This window comes from Heteronotia binoei, chromosome 17 (genome assembly GCF_032191835.1).
Source record: "Heteronotia binoei isolate CCM8104 ecotype False Entrance Well chromosome 17, APGP_CSIRO_Hbin_v1, whole genome shotgun sequence".
Lineage (NCBI taxonomy): Eukaryota > Metazoa > Chordata > Lepidosauria > Squamata > Gekkonidae > Heteronotia > Heteronotia binoei.
Window position 1 is genome coordinate 40,025,206 of NC_083239.1, and position 22,263 is coordinate 40,047,468.

The following is a 22,263-nucleotide window of genomic DNA, read 5'->3' on the forward strand; positions in this document are numbered from 1 at the left end:
CATATTAGGCCACACCTCGGGCTCCCAAGTTCCCACCAGGGATGGGGAATCCCCTGGTTTTGAGGGCCCCGACTGGCCAGAAGGGAGGAGGCTGTCAGGGGGATCCCCATCCCCCCAAGAGCCCATCGCCACACGGGACAATTATGTCAACCAGAAGTGATGTATTGCACTGGGAATGTTGCACAGGACGCTCTAGGAATTCGTTTAAAACTCTGTGGTTTCGCACGGGGATGCTCCCCAAATTGCGAGTTTCAAGCGAATTCCTAGAACGTCCCGTGTGATATGCCTGGCGTGATATATCACTTAATTTTTAATTTGATTTACACCCCAACCTCTCCCACAAGCAGGTGATGTCATAATGCTGCTCATGCTGTCCGTGTGCAATAAAAAGTCCCCTGCCAGCAGCCGCGGGAGACTTGGCAACCCTGGCCACACCCCTCTGATGTAGCCAATCCTCCTGGAGGTTACAGTAGGCCCTGTAAGAAGAGCCCTGTAAGCTCCTGGAGGATTGGCTGCATCAGGGGTATGTGGCCTCAAATGCAAAGGAGCTCCTGCTACAATAAAAACCCTAGAAAAGATACTCCAAAGCTCCTCCCAAAACTGGTGTCTGCGGGATTTATGGTGGTGGTGGTGATCTCCCACTAATACAACTGATCTCCGGTTCACCTAGAGAAGATGGCCACTTTGGAAGGTGGACTCTATGGCATTATACCCCATTGAAGTCCCTCCCCTCACCAAACCGTGCCCACTTCGGGCTCCGCCCCTAAATAACCAGGAATTTCCCAAGCTGGAGTTGGCAACCCTCTTTTGTTGTGAAATGAGAGCCAGTTTGGTGTAGTGGTTGAGGGTGCGGACTCTTATCTGGGAGAACCAGGTTTGATTCCCCACTCCTCCACTTGCACCTGCTGGAATGGCCTTGGGTGTTTCCCAACATTGGGTCAGCCATAGCTCTCTTGCAGAGCTGTCCTTGAAAGGGCAGCTTCTGGGAGACCAATCTCAGCCCCACCTACCTCATAGGGTGTCTGTTGTGGGGGAAGGGAAAAGGAGAGGAGATTGTAAGCTGCTCTGAGACTCTGAGAGTATAAGGTGGGGTATAAATCCAATAAGGAGCCCTGTGGCGCAGAGTGGTAAAGCTGTAGTACTGCAGTCCGAGCTCTCTGCTCACAACCTGAGTTCAATCCTAGCGGAAGCTGGGTTCAGGTAGCCGGCTCCAGGCTGACTCAGCCTTCCATCCTTCCGAGGTCGGTGGAATGAGTACTCAGCTTGCTGGGGGGAAAGTGTAAAAGACTGGGGAAGGCAATGGCAAACCACCCCATAAAAAAAAGTTTGCTGTGAAAACATTGTGATACGATGTCACCCCAGAGTCAGAAACAAAAAGGGGACTACCTTTTAACTTTATAAATCCTTCTTCTTCTCTTTACCTTCTCTCCCCTAGCTCTTCATGCTGGACAACTCCCTGGACGACTGGCAGGTCGCCATCAACACTTCCAAGCTGGGCCTCGTGGCTCTGGAGCTCGTAGTCTGCTCCCTTCACCCCTTCCCCCTGGGAGACTCCCTCTGCCTGGACCCGAACCCCACGAGGACCTTCGTCTTCCTCTCGGACGTCGACATGATTCTCTCCCTCCTCATGTTCCTCCGGCTCTACCTGGTGCCTCGGGCCGTGCTCTTGCGGAGCAGCGTGCTGGGCGACGCCTCCTACCGCAGCATCGGCTCCCTCAACAAGATCCACTTCCAGTATCCCTTTGTGCTGCGGGTGATGGTCAATAGCCAGCCGGGGCGGGTGCTGCTCATCTTCACCGTGGGGCTCTGGATCATCGCCTTTTGGGTCCTATCTGTCTGCGAAAGGTGAGAAACTGACCCCCTTCTAGGGCTGCCAAGCCCCCGGGAGGTTCCCAACCCACCAGCCCACATTGGGCTGGCAGGGGGAACGTCCCCTGATATCGTTGGCACGATGACATCACGATGACATGAGTGGCTGCAGCCACTCTAGGCGTTTCTGGGGAAACGCTATGGTTTTCCCGGACGCTCTAGCCATTTGGGAGCGAAAACTCTATGGTGCAATAGGCACCATAGAGTTTTCCCCTCCCAAATGGCTAGAGTGTCTGGGAAAACCATAGAGTTTTCCTGGAAATGGTTAGAGCGGCTGCGAGTGACATCACCAGTGTGATGACGTCACTTCCGGATAACGGCGGGGACTTGGCAACCCTAGTCAGCTCTGGATTGGGAAATTCCTCAAGATTTGGGGGCGGACAGGGCTTTTTTTGTAGCAGGAGCTCCTTTGCATATTAGACCACACCCCGCGATGTAGCCAATCCTCCAAGAGCTTACAGGACTCTTAACACAGGGCCTACTGTAAGCTCCAGAAGGATTGGCTACATCTGGGAGGTGTGGCCTAATATGCAAAGGAGTTTCTGCTACAAAAAAAGCCCTGGGGGCAGAGACTGGGGAGGGACCTCAGAGGATTCTAAGCCAGTAGAGCCCACCCTCCAAAGCAGCCATTTTAATTGATCTGTGTAGTCTGGAGACCTGTGGGAAGGGTTGCCAGGTCTGTTTTGAAAAATACCTGGAGACTTTGGGGGTGGAGCTGGGAGAAGGTGGGGTTTGGGAAGGGGAGGGGCTTCAGCATAGTGTCCACCCTTCCAAGCAGCCATTTTCTCCAGGGGAGCTGAGCTCTGCCAGCTGGAGATCAGTTGTCAAAGCAGGAGATCTCCAGGCCCCACCTGGAGCCTGGCAACCCTATAATTCTGGGAGAATTACAGGCTCTTCCTGGAGGTTGGCAGCCCTAGTTCCTGGCCTTCCTTTGGCATTAAGTCACCGTACAAGGCCCAAAGGGATCATGGGAAACAAGGAGGGACAACAAAAGACGGCTGAGAGTTCTGACCAAGGCTGCAATTACATATGCTAAATAATGTTCTTTCAATCCATTTTCCAACTGGATTTTACTGGGTGAACTGGCCAAATCCAGTTGGAAAGTGCACTGAAAGTGCATTCTTTAGTGTGCGTGATCGCAGCCGAAGACAGCCTAACTTGTCTGTTGCGAAATAAAGCTGAAAAGTCCAGTGAACGGCTTAAACCCTGTGGAGGCCCCTAGGGAATCAAAACCTTGGGGGGGGGGCCTTGCAAATTATCTTAGAGCCTGAGCATCCGCCCCACCGCCCCTGCTGAAGCCTGCAGGCCCCTTCTCAAAAGCCCCTTTGACTGAGCTGCGGGGGAGAGGCGGAGAGAGGCAAACTTGGCGACAACGCCAGCAGCAGCCGCACCAGGCAAGTCGGGCAAAGAGCAGCTCAGTTGCTGGCTGTGCATGCAGACTGAGAGGGCTGCAAACAGGGAAAAATGGGCGGGGGGGGGGGGGCAGAAAGCTGCCCTGGGGCCACTAAAGCCGTGGGGCCCATAGGCCACTGCCTACTCGGCCTAATTGTTAACCTGGCCCTGTCAAAGACTAATGACATTTCCCTTGGGGTGAGCTGTCATGAGTCAAAGCGTGATGCATCAGATGTAGTGAGACTCTGACTCACAAAGCCTTGTGCCGGAATATATTTTACTAGTCTTGAAGGAACCCTCTGGGCTCGTGTTTGATTCTGCTGCGACAGACTAACTGGCGACTCCCCTGGGATGACCGTGGGTTGCGTCAGCTCCTGTGAGCCAGAAGTTTGCTTCGTCAGCAGACCCAGGAAAACAGGGACACGGTCTGGGAATGGCGGTCCAGTGCTTTCAGAAAGTGGGCAGGGCTAGGCGGAGTTTGCCCAGCAGGCCTTCCTAGTGGCTGTGCAGATGGAAAGGCATCCCATTCAACAGGGCTTCCGCCTGAAATGTTGAAGAGTTACTCAGTGTTCGTATAGGAACAGGGTCAAGCTTCAGCCGGGACGCCTTGTTTTTAAAGGGTCATCTCTTCTGTCTCACGCCCACCATAAAGTCAATAAACTCACTGGGTGAGCATCTGTTTAGGACTGCCAGCTCTGCCCTGGCAAATAACAGATTTGTGAAGGAGTGGTACCTAGAGAAGGTGGAGTTTCAGTGGATACGACGTCACACACCTTCTGACGGTCTAGACATTTTCTTGGTTTCTATGGCAAAGCGGCAAAGACTGACGTTCCTAGAGCAACATACGATTTCACTTCTGGATGGCGGTTTGGAGAATGTGATGCCACTTCCTGATGATGCTCTAGGAATCATTGCAATCTCTGTGGTCTTTACCTTAAAGAGGGGGACAATTCCTGGAGCTTATTATCAATGCTATTCTCCCCCCGTTTTTTCTCCTGCTCTTCAAATCAACAGAGGTAGAGGATTGCAGCCAAGGTGGGCAAAGGACAAGCCTACATCTCTTTCATCCGAAGTGGGTGTGGGAAGTATAAATTTTATTACTGGTTAGGTGACAGTGATTTAAAAATGGGCAAACTCCTTGAATCACATTTCAAAGCACCCAATAGCCTTAGAACTGGCAGTCGGAGCTCAAAACTGGAGAACTGGTACGTGTCCTGGTGCATGATGGGAAAGTACACAGGCAGAGCCAATCAGAAGCCCAGGTGGCCGCATATCACCAAGCTGTGCTGGTATAAAGTTTTGCTGGTTGCCTAAGCTGCCTACCAGCTAGAGATGCCAACCTCCAGGTGACAGCTGGAGTTCTTCTCGGATAACAACGGATCTCGAAGTGACAGAGATCACTTCCAGTGAAGAAAATGCCTGTTTTGGAGGGTGAATTCTGTGGCATTGTAACCCACTGAAGCCTCTCCCCTCCCCAAACCCTGCCCTCCTCAGCCTCCATCCCCCAATCTCCAGGTGTTTCCCAAGCAGGAGCTGGCAACCCTACCACCATCTCACTTTAGGATTGTGCCCAGAGCAATGTGAATTGCATTTCACCGGGGCTTTTTTTTTTGTAGCAGGAACTCCTTTGCATATTAGACTACACACCCCTGATGTAGCCAATCCTCCAAGAGCTTACAGGGCTCTTCTTTCAGGGCCTACTGGAAGCTCCAGGAGGACTGGCTACATCAGGAGGGTGTGTCCTAATATGCAAAGGAGCTCCTGCTACAAAAAAAGCCCCGCATTTCACAGTGGCCCCCCCTCCAGCCCTGTGGAAGAGGGTGTCCTTACGCAGCTCTCTCATTTCCACTTAACAGGCAGCACATGGAGACTGAAGACTACCTGGGTAAAACAGTTTGGCTGATTCCCATCACGTTCCTAACCATCGGCTACGGGGACGTGGTGCCAGTGACGGTGTGCGGCAAGATGGTGTGCCTGTTCACAGGCGTCATGGTAAGTGGCATCACTGTATACTATGCTTGCCAGGCCTGGACGGCCTCCATTTGCCTTTTTTTTTTCCTGGTGGGGGGGGGACTGGAAATGCTGGGGATTGAACCTGAGACCTTATGCATGCCAAGAAAGCTGTCCTGCCACCGAGCTGTGTGGGCACAGTCAATTTTTTGTAAGATAAATATATCAAAAATAGAATAAAGGTAAAGGTGGTCCCCTGTGCAAGCACCAGTCGTCTCCAACTCTGGGGTGATGTCGCATCATGACGTTTCACGGCAGACTTTTTACGGGGTGGTTTGCCATTGCCTTCCCCCAGTCATCTACACTTTCCTCCTAGCAAGCTGGGTCCTCATTTTACCGACCTTGGAAGGATGGAAGGCTGAGTCAACCTTGAGCTGGCTACCTGAACCCAGCTTTCACCGGGATCGAACTCAGGTCATCAGCAGAGAGTTTAACTGCAGTACTGAAGCTTTACCACTTTGCGCCATGGGGCTCTCTAAAAATAGAATACAAAGCAACTAAAATCCAGTAACCTTGCTGATAGAATATTTAAGGGTTGCATTTAGAAAAAAAAATGCAATAAAAGCACGGATAAATTTACAGAGAAAGAAAGAGGGGTTACATGATAGAGGTTTACAAGATTATGCATGGCATAGAGCAGGTAGAGAAAGAAGTACTTTTCTCCCTTTCTCACAATACAAGAACTCATGGGCGCTCAAGAAATTGCTGAGCAGTCGGCTTAGAATGGATAAAAGGAAGTACTTCTTCACCCAAAGGGCGATTAACACATGCAATTCACTGCCGCAGGAGGTGGTGACAGCAACATGCATAGATGGCTTCAAGAGGGAATTGGAGAAACATCTGGAGCAGCGGTCCACCAGTGACTATTAGCCACAGCTTATCGTTGGAACTCTGTCTGGGGCAGTAATGCTCTGTATTCTTGGTGCTTGGGCGGGAGGCAACAGTACGGGGACTTCAAGTGTTCTTGCCCCATTGGTTGACCTCTTGGCACCTGGGTTTTTTGCCACTGTGTGACAAAGGGTGTTGGACTGGATGTGCCATGGGCCTGATCCAACATGTCTTCTCTTATGTTTTTATGTTCTTATGTAATCCCCCAAGGGTCACCCTGCAAGCTTCAAGGTAGGGATTCGATCCTGCATCTCTAAGTTCCAACACTCTAGCCACAATGCCCTGGGGGGCTCTCTTTTCACCACTAGCACCCCAATATTGTTGCCTCACTCTGCCTTCTCCTTGGTTCGCAGGGGGTGGGCTGTACAGCACTCTTGGTGGCCGTGGCTGCCGATAAGCTGGAGTTCAACAGGGCCGAGAAGCACGTTCACAATTTCATGATGGACATCCAGTGCACCAAAGAGGTAACCGGACTATCTGCTTCCCCTGTTGCACGGATCACAGCGGTTTGCCTAGCCGAACACAATCCCTGCCTACTCAGTCACTTCTGAGCCCGGTTGCAGCATAGGGCAGGGTATAAACTGAAAAATTAAATTAAGATTAAATTCAGTCTTCAGTGGCCTGAGACCCTGGAGAGCCGCTGTCAGTCAGGGAGATATTTCTGAGCTAGGTGGACCACAGTTCTGACTCCATAGGCGCTCCCTATACTGCCTTTGAGGTCTTCTGCCCCACTCGGTCTCCCACTTGTTGTTGAGCAACCTCAGTTGTTATGAGGGCCAAATCTTCTGACATAAATGTCGCTTTGTCAGGCCGGGCCATGTGTGTCATAAAATGTAACACAAGGCAGCAGAGATATAAACTTTATAAAGATTATTTCAGATGCTGAATGGCAACAGCAGGCTTGATTGGGTTAGGTGTGACATGCAGAGGGGTAGTAGGCATGGAGATATCAGCGTTGGCAATGAGACAGGAAACCGAGGTCTCCGTTTGGTCCCAAGAGGATGCAAAGAATAAATGAAAATAAGTCTGAAGAAGCGAGTAGCGACTTCACAAAAGCTGAAATCCTACCACAACTTTTGTTAATCTTTAGGAGAGGTCCATCAGTGGCTACTAGCCCTGGTGCCTAAATGGAACTTCTGTAGGCAGTGTATTTCTGAATATCTGAGCCTGAAGGCAACATCAGAGGAAGGCCTCAGCCTCTGTTCTCTGTTGTTGGACTTCTAGAGGAATGTGCTGGCCGCTGTAGGAGACAGGACGCTGGACTAGATGAACCACTGATCCAACAGGGCTCGTCTTAAGTTCTTAAACCACAACCATGGAGACTAAGGAGAACCTCCGCATCCAGGGGCAATCAGCCTCTGAAACCCAGTGCTAGGAGGCAACATTAAGAGAAGGCCTTGGGTTTTTTTATGCCGTTTGTCGGCCCTTCCAGGACAAGTGGCTGGCCTCTGCGAGACAGGAGCCTGGACTAGATGGGCCACTGGTCTGATCCTGAAGGGCTCTTCTCTTTTTTTACTCCCAGATGAAATGTTCAGCTGCCACTGTGCTACAAGAGGCTTGGCTGCTGTATAAGCACACGAAACGGAAGGATGGGCGAAGGGCACGCCAGCACCACCGGAAGCTGCTGTCAGCTATCCACAAGTAAGTCTGGTGTACCCTGTGGCTAATTGCCACTGATGGACCTCTGCTCCATGTTTATCCAATCTCCTCTTGAAGCCGTCCTATATATTGCCAATGCACCCCCCCCCCCCCAAGGGTCACTCTGTGAGCTTCAAGGTAAAGTGCGGTGTCGCAGTTAAGAACAACGGACTCTTAATCTGGAGAGCCAGGTTCGATTCTGCACTCCTCCACATAAAGCCAGCTGGGTGACCTTGGGTCAGTCACAGCCCTTCAGAGTTCCTTCAGCCAATAAAACCCATGTCTAGCTCGCCACCTAGTGGTGCATTAACACTAAAAGAGCTAAAAATTTCAGGCTCCCAGACTTTCTCAGACTTCCTGGCTATACTATCCATAATGCCATAGCATATTTGTTATTACTCAAGTCTGGCTTATTTGAGAGCTAGTGGTTAGAGCAAAAAAAGGAGATTGTTTAGCTGACGGGTTGGCTCAGACCCCTGCAGTGTAGGTCGGATAGCCGGGATAGGTTCAGGTAGGGTGGTAAAGCCGGAACTCCCAAGACACTTTAGGAGGGGGTATACGGGGAAGGGGGAGGGATGTTGTTGACACAGTGACTCCATTTCCTGCTAAAACCCGGAAGTGATGTCACGGACGCTCTGGGATTTCACCGATCTCAGATGCTTTTGCCATGGGCGCCTGCAGGCAAGACATTAATCCAGGAACATTCAATTCAGATTTCAGGGGACACAGCTGCATCTAAGAACACTGGGTTCTGGAATATCGCCAGCAGCTGGGCTAGCCACGTCAACTGCATCCAGGGGGCGAGCCATTTCCAAGGAAAGGGCTGGAAGGGAAGGGAGGTGGTCCTTGAAGTCCACCCCAAGCTCTTTGGAGTGCAGATTCAGTGGTTGCCGGAATCAACTGGTGGTTTACTCTCCCCCACCCTGCCTCTTTCCAAAGCGGGCTTATTGGAGAATGGGCTTTTTTCAAAGCAGGGGAGTCGATTAAACTTCACTAGTAAACAATAAGGCCCAGGAATCATCCGAGATTAACGCAGAGCGTGACCTCGGCCCCGGTTGCCGTTCTCGTACAAGGAAAGGTTTGCTGCTGTTGTTTTTAAATATAGCAAGGAGGTTGCCATCAAGTCGCAGCTGACCAATGACGGCCCTGCAGGGTTTGACAAGGCAAGAGATGTTCAGGAGTGGTTTGCGGTTGCCAGGGCCATTTGTTGCAGCAGGAACTCCTTTACATACTAGGCCACACACCCCTGATGTAGCCAATCCAACAAGAGCTTACAGGGCTCTTAGTACAGGGCCTACTGTGAGCTTCAAAATTGGCTACATCAGGGGTGTGTGGGCTTTTTTTAAATAGCAAGAACTCCTTTGCATATTAGGCCACACACCCCTGATGTAGCCAATCCTCCAAGTGTTTACAGCAGGGGTCCTCAAACTACGGCCCGCGGGCCAGATGCGGCCCGCTGAGGACGTTTATGCGGCCTGCCGGGTTATGGCAAAATCAGACCGGAAGTGACGTTCGACCTAAACTCGCGTTAGCAACACACACTTCCGGCACTGGGCTGAGGCGGCAGAGACCGAGTGTGAGATGATACCGAGGTGAGGTGAGTTCCCAGGCCGGGGTGTGTGGTGTGGGGAAGGGAGAGAGATGCAGAAGACGGAGAATTGACAGCCCGCGGCCTTGTACAGTAACGGCAGTCCGACCCTCCAACAGTCTGAGGGACAGTGAACTGGCCCCCTATTTAAAAAGTTTGAGGACCCCTGGTTTACAGGGCTCTTCTTACAGGGCCTACTGTAAGCTCCAGGAGGATTGGCTACATCAGGGGTGGGTGGGCTTTTTTTGTAGCAGGAACTCTCCTTTGCATATTAGGCCACACTCCGATGTAGCTAATCCTCCTGGAGCTTACAGTAGGCCCTGTAAACTGTTGGAGGATTGGCTACATGGGGGGGTGGGGTGAGTACGGCCTAATATGCAAAGGAGTCCCGCGACAAAAAAAGCCCAGCTCACAACCCCTGGTGTTCCTTGGGAGGTCTCGCATCCAAGTACTCACCAAGGCCTGCCCTGCTTAGCTTCTGAGATCTGACAAGATAGCCTGAGCTATCCAGACTGGGGCAACACAGCAAGTACCCACCCCCAACTGCAATTCCCAGGGTTTCCTTCGGAAGGTGCAAGGGTGGCAGTGGTATAAGCTTTGTGTCAGTTTCATCGCACTGGGGAGGGGAGAAGCATGTTGGGGCGTTCCGTGGTCGAGGGTTCTCACTCTATCCTCCTTGCAGGTTCCGGCTTGTGCGGGTGAGGCACCGGAAGATCCGCGATCGAGTCAACGCGATGGTGGACGTTTCGAAGGTGAGTTGGTCTAACTGGGGCCAGTGTCGTCCAGAGAGGGGAGCCTTCACCAAGAACCCAGGACAAGGAGAGTCTTCTATGGCAGAGGTGGCCAACGGTAGCTCTCCAGATGGTTTTTTGCCTACAACTCCCATCAGCCCCAGCCAGCATGGCCACTGGCTGGGGCTGATGGGAGTTGTAGGCAAAAAAAACATCTGGAGAGCTACCGTTGGCCACCCCTGTTCTATGGCAATTAAGCTTGTAGCATACTGAACATTTGCCCATTTGCTGCACAATAACACTCCAGACCTTCATTGGAGGTAGTGCTTTTTTAGCAAAGTATATTGGTTTCCAGGGCTTTGGGGGGGGGCAGAAAAGGCCCAGCAGGAACTCATTTGCATATTAGGCCACACCCCCTGATGTAGCCAATGCTCCAAGAGCTTACAGGGCTCTTCTTACAAGGCCTACTGTAAGCTCCAGGACGATTGACTACATCCATGTGCAAAGGAGTTCCTGCTACAAAAAAAAGCCCTTGGTATCAAAAAACAGCATGAGAATTTTAACACATTGGTACTTAACCCCACAAGCTTTTAGCTCATTCTAATTCTAGCTATAATCCCTTATGTTGGGGGAAAAAATGTGAGACGATTGGAATTTATTCACGTTGTTGGTTTGCTTGTCCTTAAATCCAAGAATTCTGGAATTTAATCTTAGCAAGAATTGAAATTATTCCTGATGTCAAAATTCAGCCTTCTTTACAAAATCTATTTTTAAATGGCTGGAAAGACAAGGCATGTCCAAACCACAAAGTTGACCTAATTTCTATATTAATATCTGCAGCACAAACTGCGATAGCAGCATGCTGGGGAAATCCACATTCCTCCAAAAATAGCGTTGCGGCGTAGGAAATTATGGATTATATTCTAGCAAAAATAACAGATGATATTGCCTGTCTCCACTCCACCTACTCTCCTTATGACTTTGCCGCAACTTAGGTTACCTATTTTAGAATATTTATGGGAGAAATTCCAAGTGGAGTTAAATCTCTACAATTATGGTGATAATGTAGATTTTGCAGCAGGAACTCCTTTGCATATCAGGCCACACACCCCTGATGTAGCCAATCCTCCAGGAGCTTACAGGGCTTTTCTTACAGGGTCTACTGTAAGCTCCTGGAGGATTGGCTACATCAGGGGTGTGTGGCCTAATATGCAAAGGAGTTCCTGCTACAAAAAAAGCCCCCGCATTTTATTGTATAAATAAGATATTTTCATCAAAGTCAAACAAAGAGAGAATATAAAAAAATTGAACAGTACTAATATAGCTGATAACCAGGACTTTTTTTTGTAGCAGGAGCTCCTTTGCATATTAGGCCATGCCCCCTGATGTAGCCAATCCTCCTGGAGCTTACAGTAGGCCCTATACGAACAGCCGTGTAAGCTCTTGGAGGATTGGCTACACCAGGGGGGAGTGGCCTAAGATGCAAAGGAGTTCCTGCTGCAAAAATTAAAAAGCCCTGATAAAATGTTTGGAAAAAAGAGAAGCCAGCAAGAGTCGACACTGCAGCTAAACCCCAAGTTCCTCTGCATGCCGCTGGAAAGAGAATAAGGATCTTTGTGTCCAGCTTTGGGCACAGAATGGGCTCCCCCCCCAGCCCATTCCCAAAGGAGACAGCGCCACCTAGGGGCCTCCTACTAGGCAACAGAAACGGCAGGCCCGACATTTAATGGGCCGACCGTGTCCTTTCCCCGGCAGATGCAGATGATCATGTGCGACCTCAGCTCCAGCCTCAGCAACTCTCACCGGGAGCTGGAGAAGCGGATCGAGGCCCTGGACGGCAAACTGGAGGAGGCCATGAAGCTGCTCTCGGCCTTGGTGGAGTCCAAGCAGCAGCGGCAGGGCCTTTGAGCTCCCCGGCACGGCCCACCAGGTATGGTTGGGCAACACAGAGCATGGTCCTCTGATCCCTTCTCTTTTTGGATTGCAAGCACTTTACCAACTAGGGCTGCCAATCCCCCGGAGGGGGCAGAGGATCCCCTGGTTTGGAGGCGCTCCCCCCCCCCTCAGGGTCATCAGAAAGCAGGGGAAGGAAATGTCTGCTGGGCACTCCATGATTCCCTATGGAGACCAATTCTCATAGAGTATAATGGAGAACTGACTGCAGGTATCTGGGGCTTGGGTGCTGTTTTTTGTAGCATAGCATCCAGTGCCTCTCCTTAAAACACCCCCTAAGTTCCAGAAAGATTGGATCAGGGGATCCAATTCTATGAGCCCCCAAAGAAGGTGGCCCTATCCTTCATTGTTTCTAAATGGAGGGAAGGCATTTGAAAGACGTGCCGTCCCTTGAAACGTGATGGCCAAAACTCCCTTTGGAGTTCAATGATGCTTGTCACAACCTTGCTCCTGGCTCCGCCTCCAATGTCTCCTGGCTCCACCCCCAAAGTCTCCAGATATTTCTTGAATTGGACTTGGCAACCCTATTACCTACTATACCACACCGCCTGCACAAGGTGAAAAGCTGGCGGGACGGAGAGCGTCCCCATTTCCCAGACACGGGAACCAAACTTTTCATTTTCACCAGGTTTTTTTTAAAATAGAACTTTCATGCCCACTCCTTTATCTTGCCCCCTTTCATCCTCAAATAATGACTTCTACAGGCTCCTGGGTAACACCCAACCAAAACATTCTTTTGTATTATGGGAAGATGAGGTTTAGCACCCCGTTGGCCTCCGGTTGGGTTGGCTAAATTTTTATGGTGCTTCTTTTTCTTTTTAAAAGCCGTACGCAAGGGTTCTGCGTTTTTCCATTACAGGGCACAGGTCCTCAAATGTATCCAGATTGCACAGGAACAAATAGATATGACCAGGGGTCGTTTTGTAGAAAAATAGGTGGTGGAGCTCATTAGCATATGCCATCGCCCCCCAGCCAAAAGCAACCCAACGCAAGAATGGAGCCCCAGGTGAGTGAGGCCTGCTTGGGCTGGCTAGAGATCCAGCCAGTCCAAACAGGTCTCGCTCTCTTGGGGCTCTACTTGGCCCACCCCACACCCTGTCAAAACGCCAGCAAGCCGCCCAAAATCACATAAGAAGTGGAGAAAGGGTGGCGTGGGCTTCTCCAGGGGTCAATGAGGGCTGCTGGGGGTGTGGCAAAGCCCCTGGTGGCTGCCCGCTCTCCTAATCCAGGGATTGTTATGCAGCTGCACCTGCTATTCAATGGACAAGGTAGGTGGGGAGGGGGAACCCTCAGAAAGGTTCAGGAGCTGTGCTTCTGTGAGCTCCTGCTGAATTCAAGGCCTGGATATGACGTTTTGCACTGTGCCTTTGCATCCCAAGTGCCTTCTTTGCAAAACACGCCCCCTCCTTTGACTAGGATATGAGGGCTCCATTCCTACTTGTATCTAAAATAGGAAGATCTGACTCTCAAAAGCTTATTCCCTGGAAATCTAGTTGGCCTCTAAGATGATCCTGGGTTCGAATCCTGTTTTTCTACTAGGACCAACATGGTGACCCACCTGAAACGAACGTATCTACCCAGTAGGGCGTACGTATAAAAAGGGAATTCTCTCCATCCATCTCCTGTGTATTCTTTTGCATGGGGACAAACATTATACCAGCACCTTGATTAAAATTTACCCAAGCCAGATAAAAATATTGGGGGTGGGGGCGGATTTAGCTAAAGGTGCCTGGGAGCGACAAATCACCTATTCGTTGCACCAGGGTGACTTCCGTCTTCTTTTCCTTTCCAGCTATCAACGGAGATCATTTTTCATCTCAGGATTTTGGACCACCTACGGCAACAAGGAAACCTCAAACCAGGACTTCGTGGTAGAGTGGTGGGTAGGGACTGTACTCCCACCTAGTGGCAGAGGTGCAGCACGACATGCTTTTAAAACAATTTTAAAAGCTCACCGTGCTGCAAATATCTCCGTAGCGAAAAGGACTAGAGAAGCGGCGCCTGCACTTCTGCTCTGTGCCAAAAGCCTCAGACTGAATGTGAAAAGATGGGAAGTCTTTAACAAGAAACATCCTGGGTGCACAGAAGATGACACATCTGCTTTCCCCAACAGAACAGAAGCAGTTCAATTATTTTTTTAAAGTTGCGGGAGAGGCGGGAAATAATAGCATAAGGCAGGCGCCCTACGGTGGGATCCAGAAATGGGACCTGAAGCTGCAGGAAGCAACTAGCGGCTTGTTGCACACCTTCTATGGGATGGGGGAGATTCGTCAATCCAGACTTGTAGACCACTATTAGGCTAGTCGCCGGTGGCAACAGTTGTCTCCAGGTGACCAGGCGTGGAACTTTTTATGTACTGGCTGAAAAGCGAGCTGGGCATGGTTTTTTAAAAACCACTAAGAGGCCGCTGATGCAGCACGAATGATTACTGTAGACACGCAAAGGGTAGGCAAACGAAAGCCTGTGGACTAGCGACTCTGGCATTTATCAAGATTTGCAAGCCCACCCTTAAGCAAACGCTGCTCATGTTGGAACAAGCGTGCCTTAAATGTTCTGTTGTGCGTACAAAGCGATTGGGTGGCGATAACAGAGCCCCCCCCCCCCCCCAGGATTGAAACGTCTGCAGTTCTCACACTGTGGGCTGGTGTACCCTGGGGAGGAGTTTTCTGTGCAGTACCCCAAGTTCTAAAAATCCTGGAAATGACACAACTGATAAGTGGCTGCAGGGGTCCCCCCCCCCACTTCCCTCCAGGGAATTCTGCATTCGACAGCCGGAATCTTGCAACGGCTGCAGCAGGCGAGCGACCCTTTCGCTGGGCAAGAGCGAGCCTGCAACAGACTCGGGAATGGAGCTTTTAGAGCCGCCTGCTAACATCTGCCCATCAGTGCCAAGCAAAGAATGCCATGGCTTCCTGGGTGGGAACCAGTGTTCCCACTAAGCTGAGTTAGTGTGAGCTACCCCACAGATTTGTATCCTCCGGCTCACACTTTTTTGTCTTAGCTCGGGAAGGATGGCCCTAGAGCAAACTAAGATATGCAGCAGCTCACAACTTGAATGCCAGGAGTTCACCAAGCAGAATATTTGCTCACAAGACTCTGCAGCTTAGGGGGAATAGTGGGGGCAGCTGTTTTTGATGCCTGAGAAGCCATGAGGGGAGAGAAACCTGCTCTCGGACCTGCTGCAAAGAAAGCAGATTCTTCTCCCCGGAAACACATTTTAACTGACTCTGCAATACACCCAGCCTACCTCACAGGGTTGTTGTGAGGATAACAGAACAAATATCTTGGAACCCTGATCCTCTCAATGGGGAACTGATATCCAGCTCAATAAATGCATTTTTTTGGAGGGGGATAACGTCCGAGTTATCATGAGTTGGTAAGAAAGTAAAAACGGAGGATCCAGTGTGAACATCTGTCCCGCTCGCTCCCTTGAGGATAGAACACATCATGCCCAGTGCTCCCTCTAAGCTGAGTGTGAGCTAGCTCACAGTTTTTTAGCCTCCAGCTCACACTTTTTGGTCTTAGCTCAGGCAAACTGGCCCCAGAACAAACTCATCTCTGCAGGAGCTCGCAACTTTAATGCCAGTAGCTCACAAAGTAGAATTTTTGCTCATGCGACTCCACAGCTTAGAGCAGGGGTGGCCAAACTGTGGCTCAGGAGCTACATGTGGCTCTTTCACACATGTTGTGTGGCTCTCGAAGCCCCTACCACCTCATCAGCTGGCTTGGAGAAGTATTTAAAGTCGCTTTCTTTCCACTCCTCCCTCCACTCGTTCGTATAGGGCCTACTGTAAGCTCCAGGAGGATTGGCTACATCAGGGGTGTGTGGCCTAATATGCAAAGGAGGTCCTGCTAGAATTCCTTACAGGGCTCTCAGTACAGGGCCTACTGGAAGCTCCAGGAGGATTGGCGACATCAGGGGTGTGTGGCCTAATATGCAAAGGAGGTCCTGCTAGAATTCCTTACAGGGCTCTCAGTACAGGGCCTACTGGAAGCTCCAGGAGGATTGGCGACATCAGGGGGGCGTGGCCTAATAGGCAAAGGAGGTTCTGCTAGAATTCCTTACAGGGCTCTTAGTACAGGGCCTACTGTAAGCTCCAGGAGGATTGGCTACATCAGGGGGTGTGGCCTAATAAGCAAAGGTGCTCCTGCTACCACCCATCTATTTTCCTTCCTAGCTCTCAAACATCTGATGTCCATGTCTTGAGGCTCTCAAACATCTGACATTTATTCTATGCGGCTCTTATGTTAAGCAAGTTTGGCCACCACTGGCTTAGAAGGAAGACTGAGCACACAACTGACAGTTTGGGGTGGCAGAGACAAATAGAAAAGATCTCCCTCACTGGCTGCCCCCGGAGTGTATTTCCTCAGAACGTAGGAGGATTATTACCCAGAACACTTGAATGGAACCATAGGTTTTTAAGCAGAGGTGAGATCGGGGTGGCCAAACATGCTTAAATGTAAGAGCCACATAGAATAAATGTCAGATTTGAGAGCCACAGGACATGAACATTGGATTTTTGAGAGCCGGAAGCGAGAGAAAGAGGGGGGGGGGGGCAAATATAGGGGAGGGAGAGATGGAAAGAAAGCAACTTTAACTTAAAATGCATTCTCCAAGCTGCTGGCTTGGCTTGAAGAAGTTATTTAAAGAAAGAAATGCCTTCTCCAAGTCAGCCAACGGGTGGGGGGGGGTGGAGTGCTTTGAGAGCCACACAAGATGTGTGAAAGAGTCACATGTGGCTCCTGAGCCACAGTTTGGCCACCCCTGGGCTAGATGATCAAGTGACACCCTTTTCTGGTGTGACTCGCTATGGATTTCTGCAGACTGTGGAAGGGAGGGCAGGAAGGGATGAGCCAGTGTTTGGCTCCTGCGGCCCTTATAAGACCCATGGTAACACCAATGGCTGCTTTGAGGTCAGGAAGGAACTTTCCTCCAGGCAGGAAGGTCCAGGGATCCTTTTTGACTTCTGGACAGAGAGCAAACATCACTGGGGGAATAGCTGTGAATTTCCTGCGACGTTCAGGGGGGTTGGACTAGATGACCTCTGAACAACGCAAACATGCGGGGGTGGGGTGGGGAAAAGCTTTCCCCTTCGTTTGTTCCAGGCAATGGTTATTTGAGGCAACAAGCATCAGGATCTGCAGAGCCAAACTTCAGCCAACTCAATCCCTCTCTGCCTCCTCTCAGCACACTTCTGAAGTTCCCCTGGGACAACCTCACTTTTTCCCTCCCTAGACTGGACCCCAACCAGTTTTATCACACTGTTCTTCCCTCTTTCGCTCTCACCCAGCTACTACATGGTGAGGTAGGTTACGTAGGGTAGACTCTGACCTGGAGACCCCAGGTTCACATGCAGCCAACTGGGTGACCTTGGGTCAGTCACAAGTTCTCTCAGAGCTGCTCTCTCAAGAGCAGTTCTCTCAGAGCTCTCTCAGCCCCACCTACATCACAGAGTGCCTGTTGTAGGGAGAGGAAGGGAAGGAGATTGTAAGCCGCTCTGAGACTCGGAGTGAAGGGCGGGATATGAATCCAATCATTATTATTTCTCCTTCTCTGGGGACACCTGCTATATTAGATCCTATACTCTCTTGAATGGGGTTCCATATCACAAAGAATCAGTTTGGTGTAGTGGTTAAGTGCACAAGACTCTTATCTGTGAGAACCGGGTTTGTTTCTCCACTCCTTCTCATGCACCTGCTGGAGTGACCTCTGAGCCCCGCCTACCTCACAGGGTGTCTGTTATGGGGAAAGGAAGGGAAGGAGATTGTAAGCCACTTCACGACAACTTTGGGTACTGAAGGGAGAGGTATAAAACCAACTCTTTTTCTGAGAAGCTGCGACGGGCAAGCTGCCATGACAAGAGCGGGCATTCCAATCCAGTTGCCTCAGGTTCTGTTCCCACAATTTAAACCATTAGCTTTCTATTTAAACCAATCTCACAGCTTGGGGATAAGAAGATGATGTGGGCCTAAAGCTGCACATTTATCTCCACCCCGCCCCCCCCAGAAGGACTACCCTGCCTGTAGAAGCAGCACCACACAAGAGACTGTTCCTGGCATGGAGAAGCAGAAAAAAAAAAGCTTCCTTTGCTGATATTGGCCATCCAACACACCTCTTAGTGACACAGGCCAGCTAGAAAGAGAGCTGACCATACTTCTCTGTTCTGACACCGCAGGAACAGTGAGAAAGAAACCAATCCCTTATGGAGTAATTCGTACTGTGATGCTTTGTGGGGTTCGGTTTTTGTTTGACCAAACACAGCCTACACAACACTTCTGACCTCCGTGTTGGACACTTCTCTAGACCTCTGCCGAGGAGTGCCCTCCAGTTTCCTGTCCCCAAAAAAATCATCTTTCGGAGGCAAACAAGGAGCGAGGGACTCTGAATCTCTGTTGTTTAATTACCATCCAGCATAATTACACTGCCCAAAATAACAAAAGAACTGAAAACATACATCCCAAGAGAAATCGGTTTAGCATCCAAAACTAGTAAACCATTTTCGCCGAATGTTCCTTCAAAGGAAAAATAAAAGGCATCACCCTAGAGTTATCTCCCTCTCTGAACCAGACCTTGGACTGCAAAGCTCCATGTTCTCCCCTCAGACTTCCATATGAGAAGCTCCATATTCACCCCCCTCAGACTTCTAAGTGAGAAACTCCACATTCTCCCTTCAGACTTCCAAGGGAGAGGCTCCATATTCCGCCCCCCAGACTTCCAAGTGAGAAACTCCACATTCTCCCCTCAGACTTCCAAGGGAGAGGCTCCACATTCTCCCCTCAGACTTCCAAGTGAGAAACTCCACATTCTCCCCTCAGACTTCCAAGGGAGAGGCTCCACATTCTCCCCCTCAGACTTCCAAGGGAGAAGCTCCATATTCTCCCCTTCAGACTTTCAAATGAGAAACTTCATTCTCCCCTCAGAATCCCAAAGAAGCTCCATATTCGCCCCCCCTCAGACTTCTAAGTGAGAAACTCCACATTCTCCCCTCAGACTTCCAAGGGAGAAGCTCCGTATTCTCCCTCTCAGACTTTCAAATGAGAAACTTCACACTCTCCCCTCAGAATCCCAAAGGAGAAGCTCCATATTCTCCCCTCAGACTTTTAAGTGAGAAGCTTCACATTCTCCCCTCTGATTTCCAAGGGAGACGCTCCATATTCTCCCTCCTCCTATCAGTCTCCCGCAGCTCAGCCTGAGGAGAGGAAGCCCGAAAGGGTGTAAACCCTCAGGCCAGGGCGCTGGCTCTTCACATGGTGCCAGAGGTAACGGGACAAGCGCTGGAAGCTGATGCCACAAGGGCAGCCAAAACGGGCCGGCCCGGGATGGCAGGTGCCATGCCGGGCTAGGCCTTTGTGTCCTTTGAGGGACTTCCCGCAGGTGGCGCAGATAAAAAGGGCTTCCTCCAGGTGCAGGAGCTGATGCCTCAGGAGATGAAGCAGGCCCCGGAAGGAAGCACCGCATTCACACAGATAGCTTCGCCCTCGGCGCTTCGGCCCCTTCTGGTGGGAGCGGAGCTGCGACATCCGGCTGTAGCGCACGCCGCAGTCCGGGCACTTGAAGCGCCAGACGTGGTTCTGGTTGGCGGGTCCCATAATCCTGCGGAGGGGTTGCCCTTGGGGGCTGTCGCGGGTGCGATCCACGGCCAGGCCTTGTTCGCATGCATCAGCCTCCACCTCCACAATGATGAAATTATCCTCTACTGCCTCCTCAGTAGTGTAGGTCTCCTGCCCGGTCCCGATGCTGGCCTCCCACGGTTCAGAGGCCACCGGAATGCCCCCTCCGGTGTCATACTCCAGGTCTAAGACCTCCGGGTGCTCCCCGGAGGCACAGGGAACCAAACGAACCACCAAGGAACCTTTGGGCGAAGGACAAGAGGTTGCGGTAGGAGACGGCTGCTTATTTTGCTGGTATATGTTTGGCAGGTAACCCGGGAACTGGAAAGCCGTGGTCTGGGACTCCCAAGCCTTGTCCTCTTCCTCTGCCGCAGCCGTATGATCCACGGTCAGTGAGCTGCCGTAGGGAACGGTGATGAACTGAGGCTCAGAATGCACAGGGACAAACTGAAGAGTTGCCGAGTCCAGAGAGGAGAAGTGAGATTCTGTGTCCACGAGCAGAGTGGGCGAGACCTCCGACGTCTTGATGATCACTTGCTGGAGGGGGTTGGGCTCCGCCTGGCCGTCCAAGATGGCCGCCGGCTCGTCCGCTTGCAGGACCACGGTCCTGAACAGGGTGCACGGGTTCTGGCCTACCCACCCGGACGTGACGGCTGCTGGCTCCTTGCCCCCTCCCAGCTGAAGAGAGCCCACGTTAACCTGAGTGTCCAACACGGGGGCCTGCTCCTCCGCTCTGAAGAAGACAGGCCTCATGGCGCTCTCCTGGCTGTCCAATAGGGCGGCCTGCACTTCGGCGTAGTGCTGTTCTGGCCCACCGGGCCTGGCCTCGGCCGCCTCCTCGTCCAAGATGATTATCTGGTTTTCGGCATCGATGACGGTCGGCTGGAAGAGCCCTCCCACCACCTCACCTCCCAAGACGGCCTCCTGCTTCTTCTGCCACGGGTGGAGAATGCTGACGCCAACCTCGCCGTCCAGGATGGTAATGGAATTTTCCGGATAGGCGGGGATCAGCAGCTCCTCGTCTCGAGAGACCTCCGAGGGCGTGCTTTTCGGGTGCCGGGCGCCCTTCCGCTTACCGGCCCTCTGGGGCTTGGGCGCGTGAAGATTCTTCGCTTGCCTTGAATTATCCTGGGCAACTGGAAGGCTGGAGCCGTCTCTTGCCTCCGGCTGGTTGCCGGCAATGGTGCCAAGGGGCTTGTAAACGTAGGAAACCTGGGACGAGCGCCGGCTGCCCTTCTTGCGGCAGATCTTGATGCCCTTGCGCACCAGCTTCAGGTGCCACTTGGTGTGCCGCGCGAAATGCTGGGGGTGCAGAAACCGCTTGCCGCACTCCAGGCAGCGCAGCTTCCGAGGCGGGGAGTGGGGCTGGGCGTGCGTCTGCAGCGCGGCTTGCTGCTGGGCTTCTTCATGAGCGTGGTCTTGCAGGTGCTGGGAGTAGTGCCATTCTTCCATAAACACCTGGAGGCACTTTTGGCATTGGTAGGCCTCGAAGGCCGGGATCCCAGGAGAAGGAGGGGCAGCCGGGCGCACCGGACAGGGGTACAAGGGCGGGACCCGTTTCTCGCAAGCCAGTGAGCGAATGGCAGAGGGAGAGGTTGGTGGCTGCTGAGCTGGGAGCCGTGGCGTGGGCCGGGGAGGGCGCCTCACTGGCAGGCAGAAGGTCAAGTATGCCTCCCCGTCGTCATCGCTGCTCGAGATGTCCAGGGATTCCCAGGAGAGGCAGTTCTTGGCGTTTTCCTGGTGGCGAAGGAGAGAAAGCCATTAGCAATCAGGAAGGGCAAACTGCATCTGCCACAGCCCATCTGAGCAGGGAACAAAAGGGGCAAGAATGTGGCATCCAGAAAGTAATGGAGCTGCACAACAACTTCTGCCCATATTTGCTTTGCAAGTTTCTAGCCCTCACGGTTGTAAACACATGCTCAGAATACGTACATGAGTGCATACGGCAGGGGAAGGGTGGACACAACACTGGTGCACAAACTGGGCTTCTTGGTCTTGAACTCCAAAGTCTTGAAAGGGCAGACTGACTTACTGACTGACTATCTATCGTCAACCAAGAACAGCCTGCTTGAACACCTATGACCTGTAGACAGGTGTTCTCAACAGTTGTTCCACATTTATGGAGTTAAACTTAGGTCTCACTCTGAATGTAGTGCCAAAGGATGGCAAGGAACTTTACACATCCAACCACCACCTAGTCCAAGGGTGTCACACGTGTGGTCCAAAGGCTGGACAGGTCCCCAGAGGGCTCCTACCAGGCCTACAAGCAACTCACTGTCATCTGCTTCCTTCTCTCTCACTTCCTGCTGCATCACAGCTTGTTTTGCCAGGCTTGCTCAATCGCACAGGAGTTACAGAACAAAACCTCTATTTTCTCCACTGGCTGACCAGACCAGCACAAGAAGCAACTTATGTACAAAAGCTTGAAATGCCCATCCATTTCATGTTTTCCCCTGGGTCTCGGGCTCAAAGCACTGACTGTGAGATTTCTGTAATGAATGTCATTAAATCTTAAGTAGGTTTGCAACTTACACACACCCCTGAACAGCATACTCAAGACTGCTACAACATAGACACTGTCTC

General features: G+C 51.4%; 2 protein-coding genes across 6 annotated transcripts in view; one reads left to right on the forward strand and one right to left on the reverse strand.

Moving 5' to 3' along the window:
* KCNN4 (potassium calcium-activated channel subfamily N member 4) overlaps window positions 1–12,024 on the forward strand; it is a 45,216-nt gene extending 33,192 nt beyond the window's left edge. The window contains exons 3-8 of the mRNA XM_060257926.1: window positions 1,436–1,845; window positions 5,118–5,253; window positions 6,513–6,623; window positions 7,682–7,800; window positions 10,068–10,137; window positions 11,872–12,024. Of these exons, the coding sequence (XP_060113909.1) occupies window positions 1,436–1,845; window positions 5,118–5,253; window positions 6,513–6,623; window positions 7,682–7,800; window positions 10,068–10,137; window positions 11,872–12,024 (999 nt within the window). The remainder of the gene's footprint in view (window positions 1–1,435; window positions 1,846–5,117; window positions 5,254–6,512; window positions 6,624–7,681; window positions 7,801–10,067; window positions 10,138–11,871) is intronic.
* Window positions 1–22,263, reverse strand: part of LOC132586006 (uncharacterized) — a 476,363-nt gene that overhangs the window by 442,923 nt on the left and 11,177 nt on the right. For 2 of the 5 annotated variants that reach the window (XM_060257919.1, XM_060257920.1), the window contains exon 3: window positions 19,035–21,417. In XM_060257919.1, coding sequence (XP_060113902.1) covers window positions 19,255–21,417 — 2,163 coding nt within the window. In that variant the 3' untranslated portion in view covers window positions 19,035–19,254. Of the gene's footprint in view, window positions 1–18,449; window positions 21,418–22,263 lie in introns of those variants that run through there. The other 3 variants (XR_009556343.1, XR_009556342.1, XM_060257918.1) reach the window with 3 other exon arrangements.